The following is a 16972-nucleotide window of genomic DNA, read 5'->3' on the forward strand; positions in this document are numbered from 1 at the left end:
AAGCGTGCTCGACTCCCACAAAAATTGAAAATAATTCCCACATTATATGTTTTAGGTGATTTGTAACGTATTTTTTTTAAATAGTGAATTATTTACTTGTATATCGCTATCTTTCCACACTTGTGCATTTAAAAAGTATAACAATTAGTGATTGAGTGAAAGATACCAACTTATCTCTTATTTTCTTCATGATTGCGGGTGGAATATTGTCTTTGTCATAATTTTTCAAGCTCTCCAGGAACTTCATGTCTCCCAGCATTTTCTGTGACGGTCCCCAGAAGTCTTCGAACGGTTTACCTTAAACGGTAATAATTTATAATAATTTCACATAAAACATTTAAGACTCACTAATCCAGCCAAACCAAATCAACCAAAGCTTTGCATCAAAGAAAATTAACTATCAATGGTTTTAAATTTTACACAACTACTCAACAAATCTCTATTGTTAGCAAATCGTAAGAAAATTTTAATCAAACGACTTTGCTACCGTGTCATAAGAATAAAGATATATATACAGAGCGTCCCGCCGATGGCGTGCTTAATGGAACTTACAGTTTTTTTTACACGCTAATCACGCAATAAATACTCATAAAATCCTTGATGTATTTTTTTTCACCCTTAACTGACCATTCGTCTTTTTTGCCACCCGCACGCACACTTATGTTAAGATTATGTTTTCATAAGCTGAGCGGTATACGCCAGCTGAGCGAAGCTAGCGATGTAAACACAGATTTTAAGAAATAAGAAATTTTAGGTCGTTTCGTTGTTTAAGTATTTTATCCGTAAGCACCATTTCCAAAAACTGTAAGTACCACAGAGCACAGGGCACCATCTGCGGGATTCGGGACAGGGTGTATACAACTGGACGACGAACCGTTGGGGTCCATCTTCCTGTCCCCCTTGATGCCCTTCATGACGCACACCGCCTCCATGACCAGCTTGACGCCGGCGGGCGGGTTCTTCATGGACTTGACGAGCGTGATGTCGGCCGGCTTGAGCGTGTTGAGCGCGTCCAGCGCGGCCTGCAGCGCCGGCACCGCCTCCGCCAGGTCGGACTCGCAGTCGTCCTTGATGGCCTGCGCCGCCGCCGCCGCCTCGTTGGCCAGCGCCTCGTCCGCGCCCACGATCTGCACGTAACGAAACGAACTTTATTCATTCATTCGTTCGTTCGTTCCTTCGTTCCTCGGTTCATTCATTGTCTTTTATGGGGAATTGTTTAAACGTTTGCGAGATGAAGTTTATTTATTTGTTCATTCATTCAGTCATTCTTTCAGAGATCTATTTATTTAGGACAACTTATAAAATAGACACCTATACACAATTACAAATATGAAAGATATAAATATAATTTTTAGTTTTATAGCATTGAATTGCTTTATAAATGAGAAATTTTGAAAGAATAGAAAAATAAAATTTCAACAATGCTATCAAACTAAAAATTAAATTTAACAAAGGCCGCGTTCCATCGATACAATATTGTAATCATTGAAATAATGTTTCGTATTGGTTGTGATGGTTCTTAATCATCTCAATAGATGGCGTGGGGTGCCCCTTAGGCACATGAAACCGAAAGAGTAGAAGAAATTCGATTACTGTGGCAGGATCACGGGTGGCCGAGAGTCTAGGCGTTGCTACGGTTAGGCAAGATACGCAGGTTCGAATCCTGCCTCGTGATAAAATTTTTTCTATTCTTTCAAAATTTATAAAGATACTAGCTGCACCCGGCAAACGCTGTTCTGCCTTACTCTTATCGTTTAGTGGTATGAAAAATAGATGTTAGCCGATTCTCAGACCTACCCAATATGCTTACCAAATTTCAGAGGAATCGGTCAAGCCGTTTCGGAGGAGTATAGAGACATTGTGACACGAGAATTTTATGTATGATATAAATAGCTAAGTCGAGTGTTCTTTTAATTAAAAGTAGCCAAGTCTTATCTCAGGACAAAAAAGAAGATTTTTAATTAGATAAGATTATTAATGAAGTCAATATAACGTAAAGAAAAACAAATTGAATAAAGTATATAGTTAAGTTATGCCCTAGTCCCATAGATACCTTCTTGAGAGCTACGACCGCCCAATAAAATACGCTTTTTCTATTCAAATTAGTTAAGGTTGAATTGCTGTTTTGCTGCATCTGACCTCTTTCTGCTTCTCCACAACAACCGTATCCTGTTCGATCTTGATCATCAGCTTCTCAGTCTTGTCGGAGGTCTCCACGAGCAGCGGCTGCAGGTCGATAAGGTTCTGCTGCATCACCGCCACCTGGCCAGCCGCGAACTCCAGCTGCTCGAGACCTGTCTCGTAGCTGTGGCAAAATAATGAACGAAACAGATGAGAAATGTTATTGGAAGTGAAATTTAATGTAATTTAACACTTGAGTATCAGTTCTTAAGTTTCCTGTGTCCCAGCAGTGGGTACATGTATGGGCTGATGATGAAATTTAGTGAATAGTGTGACTGGTGCCTAAACTACAGACTCCTGTCCTTTTAAAGTCTATCTATCTCTGTAGAAACTCCTTTCAGAATCGGCCATAAAATTATGTTAGATCAATATCAGGACAATTCAAAAGTGCTTCTAGAAAATGTCTAATTGAATAAATAAATGTTCGAGTTTAAGTTTATAAATACTAAATAATCTGTATTTTACTTCCTCTCGAGTTTACAGGATTCAACTTTTATTTTCAACATGTTTTTGTGTTGATAAATAAATATATACTTAAACTTATTGTTTAATTTTTACCGTATTCTCGCCTTGGTGATCTGGTCGACTTTCAAAGCGTATAAACTCATAAACGCCTTGATGAGTTCCAAGTAGCTCGTGGGTGTTACATACACTTTGCGCTTTTGATCTGCGTAGAACCTAGGAGATACACGTTTATAAATGGAGAGGTATATCTTAATTTTGCATCATTTTAAAGAAATATTAAGACGTCCGTCTCAAAATGTGACCGTGAAGTGGAAACAGATATGGACTATTGATGACGGTCAATGATTTAATTATTTCACTTTTTATCATTCACACAAAGGGTTTTTTCTATCGGCATATAGACATCATTTTCATTCAGATTTAGATAAACGCTTTTATTAGTTTCATCTACATTTACCGACAGTTTGTTTGTAACCGTCTTTACCCACTTTCGGAACAGATTTCATTTTCAATCAATCAATTTTCGTATGTTAAAGCCGAGCACGCTTCGGTACGAATTGGGCCAGCTCGCACCGGGGAAGTACCACATTCCCACCCCATGCTTAGATCATGAATATAATTCTAAATCTCCTAATAAAAAAAATACCAAATTCAGTATTAATTTTTAAAGTATTGGTACGGTTAACTTGAAAATTCAAACTACAATTTCAGATAATAAGTTGTCCTCATCTCAATAACGACTAAACGAAGTGCGCTACGCACCTATCGCTCAGTGTGACAACACTAGTGTGGAAGAGCTGGCACATCACTACGCACGCGTCGCGCAGCTCTTCGCCGACGTTCTCCATCTTGGCTATGAACATGGACGCCACGCGCTCCAGCGCCTCCGGGGGCCATGATGTGAACCTGATTTATTTATGTCATAGCGAACAACTGAGCTGGTGGTTCGCCTGATGGTAAGCGATCACCACCGCTCATGAATATTCGCAGAGTTGGTACCTCTGGTGATACACTGTCCGCTTTTAAGGTGTATTGGATAAGGAAAGGATTGACTTCTGGAACTGAAGAAGGAATGGTCTGAGAAGGTTGAAGAAATGGAAATGGGCCACCGGCCTGTTGTTTGGTGATTTGAAACCGTTTATTTATTTGTATATTCAATATTTTGTAATATTCAAAAAAATATGTCGTAGGCTTGGTGAATTTTTGCATGTACAAATTTAGATTCGTGATAATTCTGAGAGGGTTATTAAACATACCAAAATTTTATAATAAAAGAAAAATAGCTTAAAAGTTAATGTTTACTTTTATCGCATTCAATTTCAAATGCTTTATAAATGAAAAAAGCATAAAAATAAAAAAAATGTGATCACGAGACGACTTTCGAACCCGCGTTTCTATGCCAAACCGTAGCAACGCATAGCCACCCATGATCCCATGTCAGCATTTCATAGACAGATTTTTGTTTCAGGTGCCTTAGAGTTACGCTACAAGCACTAACCAATCGATGGTGGCACAATTAATGAGCGAGGGGAACATCCTCAAGCGGTTCCTGAACGAGTCCCCGATGGGCGACATCGCGAGCACGATCCGCAGGTTCGCCTTCACCCTCTCCACGTAGAAACCGAACATCGCTAGCGGAGTCGTCTCTATCTTCTTGCCCTGGTGAATGTTATTTCACTATCGTCATACACGGCCCAACATTCATGCTACCATCTACTCGTTTCAATTCAGTTTTATTTCCAAGGAAAACGATGATAACTACGTCCTCAGAGAGTTAGATTTTAGAAAAGAGTATGCTGTGATTTATTTCCTATTCATTGTTTTTGTTATTAAATAAGTGCATAATAAAACATTATTTATGTCACGTCCTTAAAAATATGTGGGCAAACATTTTTTTTCCTTTCGGCTTTCTCAATAGAAAAGATTTCAATATTTATATTTAAAATAGCCAGAACCTTGGAACTGTCTAAGTTTTAATCAATGGCTTAATTTTTTAAACTGCAGATACGATTTATTAACTATCACATTTCCACACAATGAGTAGCAAAAAAATCTTAATCTATGAACGTTAGTTTCCAAAAAATAGCATACATCCCTACTAATCCCTACTAATATTATAAATGCGAAAGTAACTCTGTCTGTCTGTCTGTCTGTTACGCTTTCACGCCTAAACCAGTGAACCGATTTTGATAAAATTTGGTATGAAGATAGAACTGATCTTGGGAAAGGACATAGGATACTTTTTATTGCGAAAAAAGGGTAGTAAGGGTTGAACGAGGGGATGAATGTTTGTATGAAAATTCGATATTGTCAAACCGATTTTGATGAAACTTGGTATGAAGATGGAGCTAAACGAAAGAACAAACCATACTTTTTAATGCGAAAAAAAAAACTCCTTACCATGTCGCACGATATAAGCGGGCGAAGCCGCGGGCGAAAAGCTAGTTTTATATATTTGTTCTTTATATGAACAGTGACTATATTAATTAAAATCTAGCATATTACAATACAGTATGTCCACACTCACGCTCTCTCTGACGGCCGCTTGCATCTTGTCCAGAATCTCCACTTTCTCGTCCATCCCGTACAAATTGGGAATGTCGCCGGTGTTAAGCAACATGTTGATATCCTCCACCATACCTTCGTACATTATCTGGAATCATTCAGTTTAAGGCTTTAGTTAGACATTGAGAGAGACGTAGACATACCTTTATTTGGCAATAAAACAGGAATGCAGTAAGTAGAAAATGAAACAATAGTGTAATATGTAAGATAGAGAAAATTTCGGGAACATTGGTTTTCGGTGGCGACTTTTGTAGTGTGCCTTGCAGCATAAATAACAGGGTATGGTCAGTACCAACCCTCGGTCCTTAAATCATTAAAGAACACGAATATACTTGTATTTACTTAAACCATCCTAAATATAAGAAAATCAATAAACGTGTAGAAAACTGAATATTGAAACCTCTTGAGATCAAACCTATTTCTGTTCAACCAACGATTGATTCAATCTAATTTTTCTTCAGAAGTTCTCCTTGTGCACCCACTTGTATCGAAGTGAAAATGTTTGTAAGCTTATCACTCACTTGGTTATCAGCGAACAGGAACACCAGCGGTTTCCCAATGATGCCGGCCTTCATCAACATCTTGCGGAGGTCATCTCGCCACTCGTTCTGTCCGTACACGCGAGATATCTCGATCTGTGTGAATATTTTTATATAATTATTGATGTTATTTAATAAGAATTGCTTCGTCACGGACGAGACAAAATCTTTTGAAGGTATTATTATGTTTTTATTCGAGTGTCGAAGAATGCAATATCATTATTTACATAGATATTTGATATAATTTCTTCTTAGATGTACATTAATTGCAATAAGGCTTTTAAGTTTAAGGTTAGGACAAAGAACAGTATATCTAATATATAAAATTCTCGTGTCACAGTTTTCGTTGCCATACTCCTCCGAAACGGCTTGACCGATTCTTAAGAAATTTTGTGTGCGTATCGGGTATGTTTGAGAATCGGCTAACATCTATTTTTCATACCTCTAAATGATCAGAGTAAGGCAGAACAGCGTTTGCCGGGTGCAGCTAGTCTTATATATAAAATTCCCGTGTCACAATTTTAGTAACCGAACTCTTCCGAAACGGCTGGACCGATTCTTATGAAATTTTGTGTGCATATTGGGTATGTCTGAGAATCGGCCAACATCTGTTTTTCATACCCCTGAATGACAGTATATAGTTATAATATAATTATATGTACCTGTATGACATTCATCTCCAGAATACTCGCAGCTAACTTCACAGCACTGCTCCTGCCGCTTCCTCCCACACCGACCAGTAATAAGTTACCTGAACGGATTCCATGAAATACTTAATTTATATTTATTTGATAATTAGTATAATAAACTATAGACTAGCATTGCCCTTATTAAAAATATATATAAAAATATCATATATTCCAATTCTTTTTATGACTACTACTGCGGAACTAGTATTTATTAATTTTATAAAAAATAAAGTAATGCTAATATCTGTATGTGACATAGTTTTCACGATTGTCTTGCTCTTTAGTATATATTTCCCCCAGTTCTCCACAACGATATATCTCTAGCTGTTCCCATCCAGCCCAATGCTTATTTGAGTAAAATAATTCCACATAGTCACAAAAATTTTATATGGGAGTCGAGTACGCCTCGGTATGAATTGAGCAGGTTCTACCGGGGAAGTACCACAGCCCCACAGAAAACCAGCGTGAAATAGTAGCATGCTACCGTGTTTCGTACGGTGAGTAGGGGAGTTGGAGGCCAGTTTCCTTTCCCTCACCCATCCCAGCTCATTATTTTTTTTCCAGTTGTCAATCCGTTCTCATCTCACACACAGGCCAATACTTCTGCAAATGTTCATGAGCGGTGGTGATTGCTTCCCATCAGGCGAACCACCAGCTCAGTTTCCCAATTTGACATTAAAAAAAATAACATCAATACCGTTATCCTGCAACAGCACGCGGGTGCATCTCGAGATATGATCCAGCGCGTACCGGAACATGACCAGCGACATCGGCGATGACGACACCACGTTGTACTCTTCCAAGTAGTACTCCATTTTAACTGACATGTCATCTAGGTCCATTACCTTCGGATGACATAAAATTAGTATTTTATATGGATAGGACGTTTGCAGACAGACACCTTTACTAATATTATAAATACGAAAGTGTGTTTGTTTGTCTTTCTTTTACTATGGTTTTACAGAGTTTTATGAAACAGATTCCCACTGGAGTGCTATAGATTACTTTTTACTGCGGTGATACGTGCCATATCCAAGGGAATTTTCTTCGATCATATGGGCGAAGCCGCGAGCAAAAAGCCAGTTCAATATAAAACATTTCTATTACTTGATGAACAAATCCTACTAAAAACATAATAAACCTTAACTATTTGAAATGTGTTTTACACATCAATGTGTCCAAATCCAACCAGTGATTTGATACAACAATTGAGTTATGTTTTATTTTACTTGTCCTGTTAATACTTCACACAAACAGACAAATATTTTTAAGCAAATTCAGTCAAAACATAAAGTAACCAGAGAAACACTCAGCACCACCGCTCACCTGATCGTAAATCTTGGGATCGGCATCCGGCTCCATGTAGTTCCCGAAGAAGATGTTGGCGGCGTGCTTGTTGGAGCATTTCTCGCCCTCCGGCACGTAGCCCAGCTCCGTCAGCACTTGGTCCATGTGCACGCGGTAGTTGCCGTACACCGCCTTGTACACCACGTCGAATAGCTTCAGTCTGGAAGGGTGCAAAGTAATAAGGGACATTATTTGAAACGTGCATCGGAAACGATAAATTTGTGATGTAGTTTTTTGCTCTAAGAAGACGCAGTTTTATTAGTTTTACATAGTTCAAGATTTTTTTAAACTCGCCATTAACTTATATAAATAATAAATGCACAGAAGCTAAAGAAAAAGCAGAAGTTACTTGACTTGTTGACGTGTATCAAATTATTCCAGTTAATTAACACACACAAAATTAATTTTTATTTTATTTTCCAAAATCTCTCGTTAAAAAATATATCTGTTTCCAATGAGAGCAGCACCTATCGGCATCGTCGACCAGGCGATCGTAGAAGACGCGGTAGGTCTCGTGTATCCACAGCAGCACGAGCTTGCCGACGTCGCGCATGTGCGAGGCGGGCACGAGCAGCACGCCCTTGATGACGCGCGCGAAGTCGCGCAGGTTGAACAGGTAGTGGCACTTGCTGGGCGTCGGCAGGAACTGCAGCGTCACCGCCTTGTACACCTCCATGGTGGCCCCGACCACCGTCTGTAACAGTTCCGGTTCAACATGTTTGGTTGTCGTAGACGAAAAAGGAGCTGGTGGTTCGCCTGGTGGTAAGCGCTACCACCGCCCAGAATCATCTACAAAGGCATAAGGCTATATGGCAGACCTTACGCATATTAAAATAAAGAATGTATTTGATTAGTCAATATTTTATAAGAAAAAAAACATAGCAGGTCATCGAGGAAACCTAGTCATAAGGACTTTTCTAAATTATCCAATTCCACCAAAATCCCAGCTTATACAAATCTACAATTATCCTACAGTCACCTTGCTCTGTCTTGCCAGTGTGTCGCTGAAGCCCTTCGCGAAGTGCCAATCCATGATGGTGCAGAAGATCTTATTGAGGGTGTTGTCTTCGAACGAGTCAAGCGTGATCAGCACGGTGTGGCGCGTCAGACGCGACGAGATCAGATTGGAGCCGCCGCCTGGAGGCAGCATTGCTGACACGAACAGCTGGAAATATTGTAAAGAACACGTTACTTTTCAAATTAAATTAATGCAATTAAGTAAAATTATCACCATCGTCAGCTCATACAGGTTCCCACTGCTGGGACACAGGCCTCCTATGAAGGTTCAGGCCATAATCCACCACGCAGAAGTGGTGATGTTATTGAGATGCACAGACAAATAGAATTTTATTTCTTGCACGCTCGCCTGGTCTCGAGTCCTTTATCGATTTGGAAATCCGAGGAGCTTACCACTGAGTCACCAATGCTGATTATTATATGTCTGTACATTTAGCTCATAAATTTTTAAAAGATATACTATACTATGATTCCTTAAGAAACATTCCAAAAACAAAAATTTGGACCTATGTGTTCCTAATTATCTCCAAAACACCACGTTGGACCATTTTTACAGTAATTCCACGGGTCGTAAACTACATCAAGGTTGCCTCAGAGCACTCACCACGTCCACCAGCTCCTGGCGCGCCATCTCCTTGAGGTCGTACCAGTGGCCGTGGTCGATCCACTGCCGCAGCAGCTCCAGCGGCGGCTGCGCGCCCCACTGCTCCTTCTGCGGCATGCTCAGGTCGTCCACGAACAGCACACACTGGGAAAATACTAAAATAAATACTAAAATAAATACTGAAATAATAAAAAATGGAAAAAATACATAAACCGTTATGAGTCAGACGAATTCATGTCTCTATTTTGTTTATTTCCACATCGATGCCGTGGAAACGTATGCATATAATGATTATTATCATACACTAGTATTCCGCCCGCGGCTTTGCCCGCATGGAAGATAGACCCCGGATGTTACCGGCAAAGTTCCCGTTCCCGTTCAATTTCCGAGATAAAAATTATCCTATGTCCTTATCGGGTCGCAAACAATTTCTGTACCAAATTTGAACATAGTCGGCTCAGCCGTTCTCGAGCTATAAATAGTTTAACTAACACGACTTTCTTGTACAATTATAGAAGATAATTTGAAAACTAGCTAACTCGTGTTTACTTTACGGTGCGTCAAACAACATCTGATATTAACAAATAGGTGATGATTGTGAGTAATTTGATATATACAATTATTATCTTTTTTTTCTGTATATTTAGCTAAATACATACTTTTTTACCCATAGATGGACCAAATACTCCTTTCCTCCTTCTATCAACCTTTGACATAATTATATCCTGCGTCTGAAAAGAAAAAAGTCACTCTTTGTAAAATATTATCATCCTTATCTCTGATTCAAAATATAACAGTTTCACAATAGAACTTTCTAGGATTTCAGAAATAAAAAATTGAAGTGTTCAAATACCAGAAATAACTATTTCGCTGTTTACCTGATTTGCGGTGGTCCTCGCTGAGAAATTAATGGTGTTGGTGATGTACTTCTCCTTGGGCAGCGATAGCAAGAAGTTGAGCACCAGCGAGGACTTGCCGGTGCCCGTGGGGCCCACCAGCAGGATGGGTATCTTCGATTTCACCATCTTGGAGACGAAGAAACGGAGGCAAGCGTTCTCGTTGGTAAGTATTATAAGGTCGTTCACCTGAAATATTGAGATAAATATTACATTGCATCATTAGAAACTTTTTTTTATTTTTATCGTGTAGCTATTTATAAAAAAAAGAATCATTACAATAACTAAATATTTGTTTATTCATTAATAATATCGCAATCATTACCATTCAGCGGTAATATAATTATAGAATATAAAAAAAAATACGGTGTGTTGTCTGTATCAAGCATAAAATAAGAATGTGGTCACTTTGACTTAAATGACCACACTCAATATTTTAAGTGATAATTCTAACATTTTTATCCAAAGATTTAATAACTTATTACATATAGTATACACCAACCTTGGCAGTGGGCGGCAGCGGCGCCTCCTTCTCCAGCTCGGCCCAGGGTATCCAGGTGCCGTTGTTCCTCTTGTCATAAACATAGTCGAACACCGTGTCCTTGTCCTGGAACAGCTGGTTCTTGGTCAGCTTGAACGATTTCGGCTTGGGATATGTCGCGTTACTCCCGTCTAGGAGCTTGCGGAAGAACGTGTCAAACGCTTTTCGACTTTCACCTGTGATATAAGAATACAGGAAAATATAAAATTTAGAGTTTTAGAAATTTAGAAATAGTGAAAAATTCCACAATGCACTGTTTTATACCAAAGAGACGCTCGATAGTGCTCGATAGTGGTAAACACTGGATTATAGAAATTCACGCGATTAACTTAGTTGTTTTTATAAAGCTGAAGTTAGACACCAGTAACGGGACAATTTAGAATGTTGCGCTTATTCTACACCAATTCTGTGTTATGTTATAGTATATTATATTCCATATACCATTTTATTTAATCTACTGTTGACTCACAGGAAAATTTTGGAGCCCTCTCTTTAATTTTCACTTCCTTCACATCCCATTAATCTTCATTTTAAAGACTTTATTTAAAAAACTATCCAAAAGTCCTCATAACGCTGAAGTGACATATACATGTCATGCCCCAAAACCCACTGACCGTTGATGGATGGCGCGATGCCCCAGAGCAGCGCGAACACGAACGTGCACTGCAGCCAGATCGTGCTGAACTGCGTCTCGCCCTCCAGCAGACACGTGAACAGCCGCGTGAACGACTGCCATGCAAATACAATAAAACTACTAAATCGATCCCACCAATAACACGTTCAATACAAAAATTATGCTTGGCTGTGATCTTCGAAGCAAAAAGTGTGGACATTTTAACGAGTGACAAGTTCTATGAAAAATCTAAATATGTATTTATAGGAACAAAATCACATTATGAATAAGTATTAAACTCTATTTATGTGCTTTATTGAATATCTGTAACAGTGAGTGTTATTTAAATATGTGAGAGTTTAAGGTAGATAAATTAGATTTGACTTGGCCAATTACCTTCGAATTCTATATATTCAATATTTATAAATTACGCAATTATTTTTACAAAGAACTAAATTGAAATAAATTATAAGAACTAAATCAAATTTAAATAGGAGCACATAGCAGGCACCAGGTTTCAAACATGAAAATAATTAATAAAATCTGTTCACCGAGTCGGAAGTACTGAGGTAGCAAACACAAAAAATTCAGTAAAATTCATTGTCTCCTCCTTTTTTTGAAGTCGTTTAAAAATAAGGCTGTTATACATATTAACGAATCTCACATAGAACTGGTGTATCTCGCCCACTTGCACAAAGTGCGTGCACTTCATCTGCATGAACTCGAACATGGCGGGCACGAGCCAGTCGATCAGCTCCTGGATCAGATCGAACTGCTCCGGTATCAGCTTCTTGCTGAGGTGCGTGTTGTACGAGCTGAGGAACGCACGCCAGCCTGCGAATAGACTTCATTCATACCACCGCGAATACCATGATGCGAATAATGAAGACGTTATCAAACAATGGTGATGGTTTAAGAACAGTGTCAGGAAAGGAGGTAGACATATTTTTCCGCAGCATTATTGTGGCATTGGTGTATGGCAAATATGGAACAAATATAAACATTATTCTCTGGATAGACATAATAGCAGAAGCGATTTTTAAGAGACAAACCCAATTGTTCCGGCTCCATGTAGATCATCCCACATCGCGACACGGTGGCGGGCGACGCGAACTCCAAGTCCGCTGGTTCGAATATTAAATTCATTTTGTTTGTCATCTGCAAGAGAAATTGGCAGAAATATAACAAATTTTGAATTACATTTCATACGACCTGTACTATAGACATGATTGCCAGCCAGAACAGTAGTTAACGCATGAGCGTCCTGGGTTCGATTTCCCGAGGGACTCACATAAAGCTCAGTCCGATAGAACACAGTAGACTAACCAACTTGTCCGTAAAGAAAATTGATCAGTCAAACAGTTCAGTATCTGTTGGGGTATGCCCCACTAGAGGGCACGGTAGTGTACGACCGCCAGCAGTCATCACCTGTATAATCTCGCCGCTCATGAGGCACAGCTTCTTGTTATCATCGAGCACGGTGTTCATGTTCTCGATCCAGACGGCGTCCACGGGCCCGTCGAACAGGATCCACTTGCGGTCGCGCGTTATGGACATCGCGTACTCGCGGAACGCTATCGCCAGCACGCCGTCCGACCTGCGGCGCGCTCGCTTGTTGTGGGTGACGGTCGACGGTCGTATTCGAAGGGAAGTATAACGATAGTCATCGAATTACCGATAAGGAAAAGTAAATGAGAAATTTAAAAAAAATTTAAAAAAATTAATCACGAGGCGGGATTCGAACCCGCGTCTTTTTGCCAAAGCGTAGCATCGCCTAGACTCTTGGTCACCTGTTATCCAGCCACGCCATCTATTGGTATGACTAGTAAATCTTAAGGAATAAGTTATATTATGGTTCAACAGAACGTGAATAGGCGGGCGTCAGGGCGCAAACCTTACGCCACGCTGTCTCGGCGATTAGTGCTACGCGCTAATGGCATTATCAGACAGAACGCGCACTCCTTTTTCCCACAGAACGCTATTCAAACCTTATTTTATTATAAAAATCGAGTAAATAGATAAGAGAAGAAAACGTTCAGCGTAATCCCCGTAAATCAGCACTCATTCTTTGACCCCTAGCCACCCACACTCATCACACGGCCACAGCTCACCACTCGTGGCTGGCGGGATCGAAGCAGCCGTAGAGCTGGCCCATGGTGATGGCCTTGGGGTTGATGATGCGGTAGATGGCGCCGAACTCCTTGTGGCGCGGCGGCGGCTTCATCAGCTGCAGCGCGCGCAGCGACTCCGCCAGGCTCTGGTAGGCCTGCGTCTTGCCGCCCATCGGCGGACCCACTATCATGAACCCGTGCCGGACTAGCATCATTTCGTATATCTGGAAAATCGTTACTCTACCTTGCTATCTTTTCTATCCTTACTAATATTATAAATGCGAATGTGTATTTGTCTTTCTTTATAATAGGATTTTTGTGTCTGGTGATAGGAGACTGAAGTGATATAGGCTACTTTTTATGTCCTTTGAGCAGACGAGTGAGGCGAGGGTAACTGCTTATGACTAGGGTAACTGGAAACACTAAATACTAGGCATCTAGTAAAATAGCTCACTTATACCCTGTCTACGGCATTTTTAAAGTGTTAAAAAAGTGATTTTTTTAAGTACATATTAATACGAACTGGCATACAGTGTCGATAATAATACAGCTACATAAATACCTACTATTTACCTTATTTAATAACAGCGCCCTCTAGCATCGAGTAGGGGACTCTTTTTATTTAACATCTTCGAGTATAGGGTGCGTACAAAGGCATAATAGTATAAACGATTCATTTTCTTCGCAAATATTTTATTATTGCAATTTTATTACTACTTAAAAACTTAATAATACTACAGATAATATAATACTGCTAACCCTTACCAATCTGATCAAACTCCTTGAGCATAAAAATCACTAACCCAACCATTATTTCAGATTCACTTGTTGAAGCTATGTGCAAGAATTTCAACTGACGTAAATATTACCAATCTAATGACTAAAACCGTACAGATCTAGAACCCCCAACAGCCGTACCTGTATGATCTTCTCCAGGTACCAGTCAGTGGGCTGCAGGTTGCGCTTGTCCAGCTCCTTGTTGATGCACTTGAGCAGCTCCGCGCGGTCCGGCTGCGGGATCTCCACACCCGGGAAGAGATCCGAGTATATCCCGGTGAATAGCGGCACGTCCTGGGAGCAGATGTTGAAAATCGAAGCTCTGTGTTTACTACTAGGGTACATTATATGATGATGTTTTTAATACTAGTAGGTCAATGACTAGGTCTACGATGCTGTTTAAGGCGTTTTACCGAGCGTTATCTTTAACGTAATCAGCGTATACACTAAATCTATTACATCCTGTATAAGCAACTTATTTTTAAAACAAACTGTATATCTAAAATGTATATAGAAAACGGCCAGAACGCTACAGAAAAAAACGAAAATCGGTAACCACTGAAATGTTGCCGTATCCTAGATGCCACCTAACCTGGGACAAGAACTTGGGCATGTTGACGTCGATGATGGCCCTCAGCACGAGCTGCGCCTCGTCCTTGTCGGGGTAGTTCTTCTTGAGCGCGCCGGACGCGAGCAGCACCGACTTGACGGCGCGCATGCCGTAGTCGTAGTGGTTCTGCGACGACAGCTGCTCCGAGCACAGCTTGTACGCTTGCACTATCTTGCGGGCCAGCCTGGGGGTCCAGTGTACGATTAGACGTGGCTCTCTAAATAGCTAGCTAAATTAATCCAACTGTTAGTCTCTTGTATTGGCATCTAAAAAGGTCCACATAAACACACACACACACACACGTATTTTGATACATATTAAAGCACGCAACGCTACTAGCTACATTATATTATAAACTAAGATGGAATATACTAGTATGTGATAATGAGTCATAAGCGATTCCTATATAAGTCCTTTTAATTAATGTACACGTCCAAGGCATAAAATTTTCCATTCAAATAAAAATATAATATTAAAATTTCCCGTGATCGGAAAAAAACCGAGGTCAAAGGTTTTTTAGGGCTTACCGAAACTTAAATAAAGATTTATATTATTTACAGAGAAGCAAGATTTAAATCGAAACACAAATAAATCATCAGCATAAATCTCACGGGCCGGCATTAACAAATCCGTTGGAGTAGAGCGTGATCTCGCCGATCATAGCGTAGTCCGGCACCATCATGGCCACCGTGCGGAACAGCACCTTCAGATTGTCGGGGAGTTCAGTACGGCCCGCGTACCTGTCAAATAAATTGAATCGTATATTTGGTGAAAAGAAAATATTTCTATTTAATCCCATCCAACCCAATGCAAGGGATTGATAGTTTTGCATGGTAGAAACAATTTTTTATTAATTCCTCAAAGCTTAGGCTTAATGGTAGTAAATATACAGTAATTGTTCGCCCCAGCTTCGCCCGAGGTATATATATAGCCTACGACACGAGTTTTTGAAATCTGTCCAATGATACAAAAACACAAACATACAAAAATACGTAAAAACAAAAGATTCCTCTGTGTAAATATTAGTGTAGATTACCCAGGATTCATTGTAATAAAGACGGAGCAAGTCGGGTTCAAGCTGATCTCCGTGCCTTCAAAGATGAACCGCTTGTCCCTGCGCAGGATCGCCAGCTGGATGGACAGGATCTGCTGCGCCACAACTGATAGGACTTCCAGTTCGATACGGTTGAACTCGTCGAAGCAAGCCCAGGCGCCGGATTGTGCCAGACCCTGGAAGATTATAATTGAATTTTTGTACTGTTTTATTTCTACCTGTCAAACCTTTTTAAACATATTTATATAAGTATTTTTAGTTCACTTTGTAGCGTTCAGTTTGATGAAATTTGACTTAACAGGTCTCATTACATTCGTCTTAGATTTGAGCTATTATGAGAAAAAAAAATTCCCAAAAAATACCTTCTAATTCACACCAGAATCATGACTTTATTGACAAATTGGGGTCATTTGCAAAAGCTCTATAATATTTTGATATCATCACTGGAATATATTATCCCATATAGAAAATATTTTATCTTATTTATACTTCAAGATACAAAGAGCGAAGTGAATAAAGTATAAGTGAATCTTTTGTGAAAATTGGCAGCATTGTTATCTCTGTGCAATAGTTTTATCAAAGACCTTGAAGAACTTCCCGAGCGCCTTGTAATCCAGGCCGTCGGAGCAGTTGAAGACGACGCACTTCTTGGCGACGGCCTTGGCGAGGTCCTTCGTGGTCTCCGTCTTGCCCGTGCCGGCCGGGCCCTCCGGCGCGCCGCCCAGGTTCAGCTTCAGCGCGCTCATCAGGGTCCTGAAAATGGGTCCTAGCTTCATACGCCGGGCCAACTAGTTTTTCCGAATTGACAAAACTTGCATTTTTTTAAGTTGTATGGTGGGTGGGTGGTTCAGATGTAAAAAGACTTTCAGATTTTTTAAATGTTGATTAGATATATACGGGCCCTTGTTGAATAAAATATTCAAGCAACGTTTGATGACAATACTAACCAAACGATTAAAAAAA

General features: G+C 39.9%; 1 protein-coding gene across 1 annotated transcript in view; it reads right to left on the reverse strand.

The window, feature by feature from the left end:
* The window catches only part of LOC119832416 (dynein heavy chain 3, axonemal), a 50171-nt gene that overhangs the window by 17974 nt on the left and 15225 nt on the right, over positions 1-16972 (reverse strand). The window contains 27 exon segments of the mRNA XM_038356088.1: positions 119-297; positions 875-1127; positions 2140-2305; positions 2740-2859; positions 3409-3552; positions 4145-4305; positions 5174-5299; positions 5733-5846; positions 6413-6501; positions 7137-7284; positions 7766-7946; positions 8254-8480; positions 8766-8951; positions 9408-9551; positions 10067-10138; positions 10286-10492; positions 10806-11020; positions 11459-11573; positions 12122-12291; positions 12510-12615; positions 12886-13054; positions 13569-13792; positions 14487-14639; positions 14938-15139; positions 15567-15695; positions 15992-16185; positions 16594-16762. Of these exon segments, the coding sequence (XP_038212016.1) occupies positions 119-297; positions 875-1127; positions 2140-2305; positions 2740-2859; positions 3409-3552; positions 4145-4305; positions 5174-5299; positions 5733-5846; positions 6413-6501; positions 7137-7284; positions 7766-7946; positions 8254-8480; positions 8766-8951; positions 9408-9551; positions 10067-10138; positions 10286-10492; positions 10806-11020; positions 11459-11573; positions 12122-12291; positions 12510-12615; positions 12886-13054; positions 13569-13792; positions 14487-14639; positions 14938-15139; positions 15567-15695; positions 15992-16185; positions 16594-16762 (4363 nt within the window).

This window comes from Zerene cesonia, chromosome 15 (assembly GCF_012273895.1).
Source record: "Zerene cesonia ecotype Mississippi chromosome 15, Zerene_cesonia_1.1, whole genome shotgun sequence".
Taxonomy (NCBI): domain Eukaryota; kingdom Metazoa; phylum Arthropoda; class Insecta; order Lepidoptera; family Pieridae; genus Zerene; species Zerene cesonia.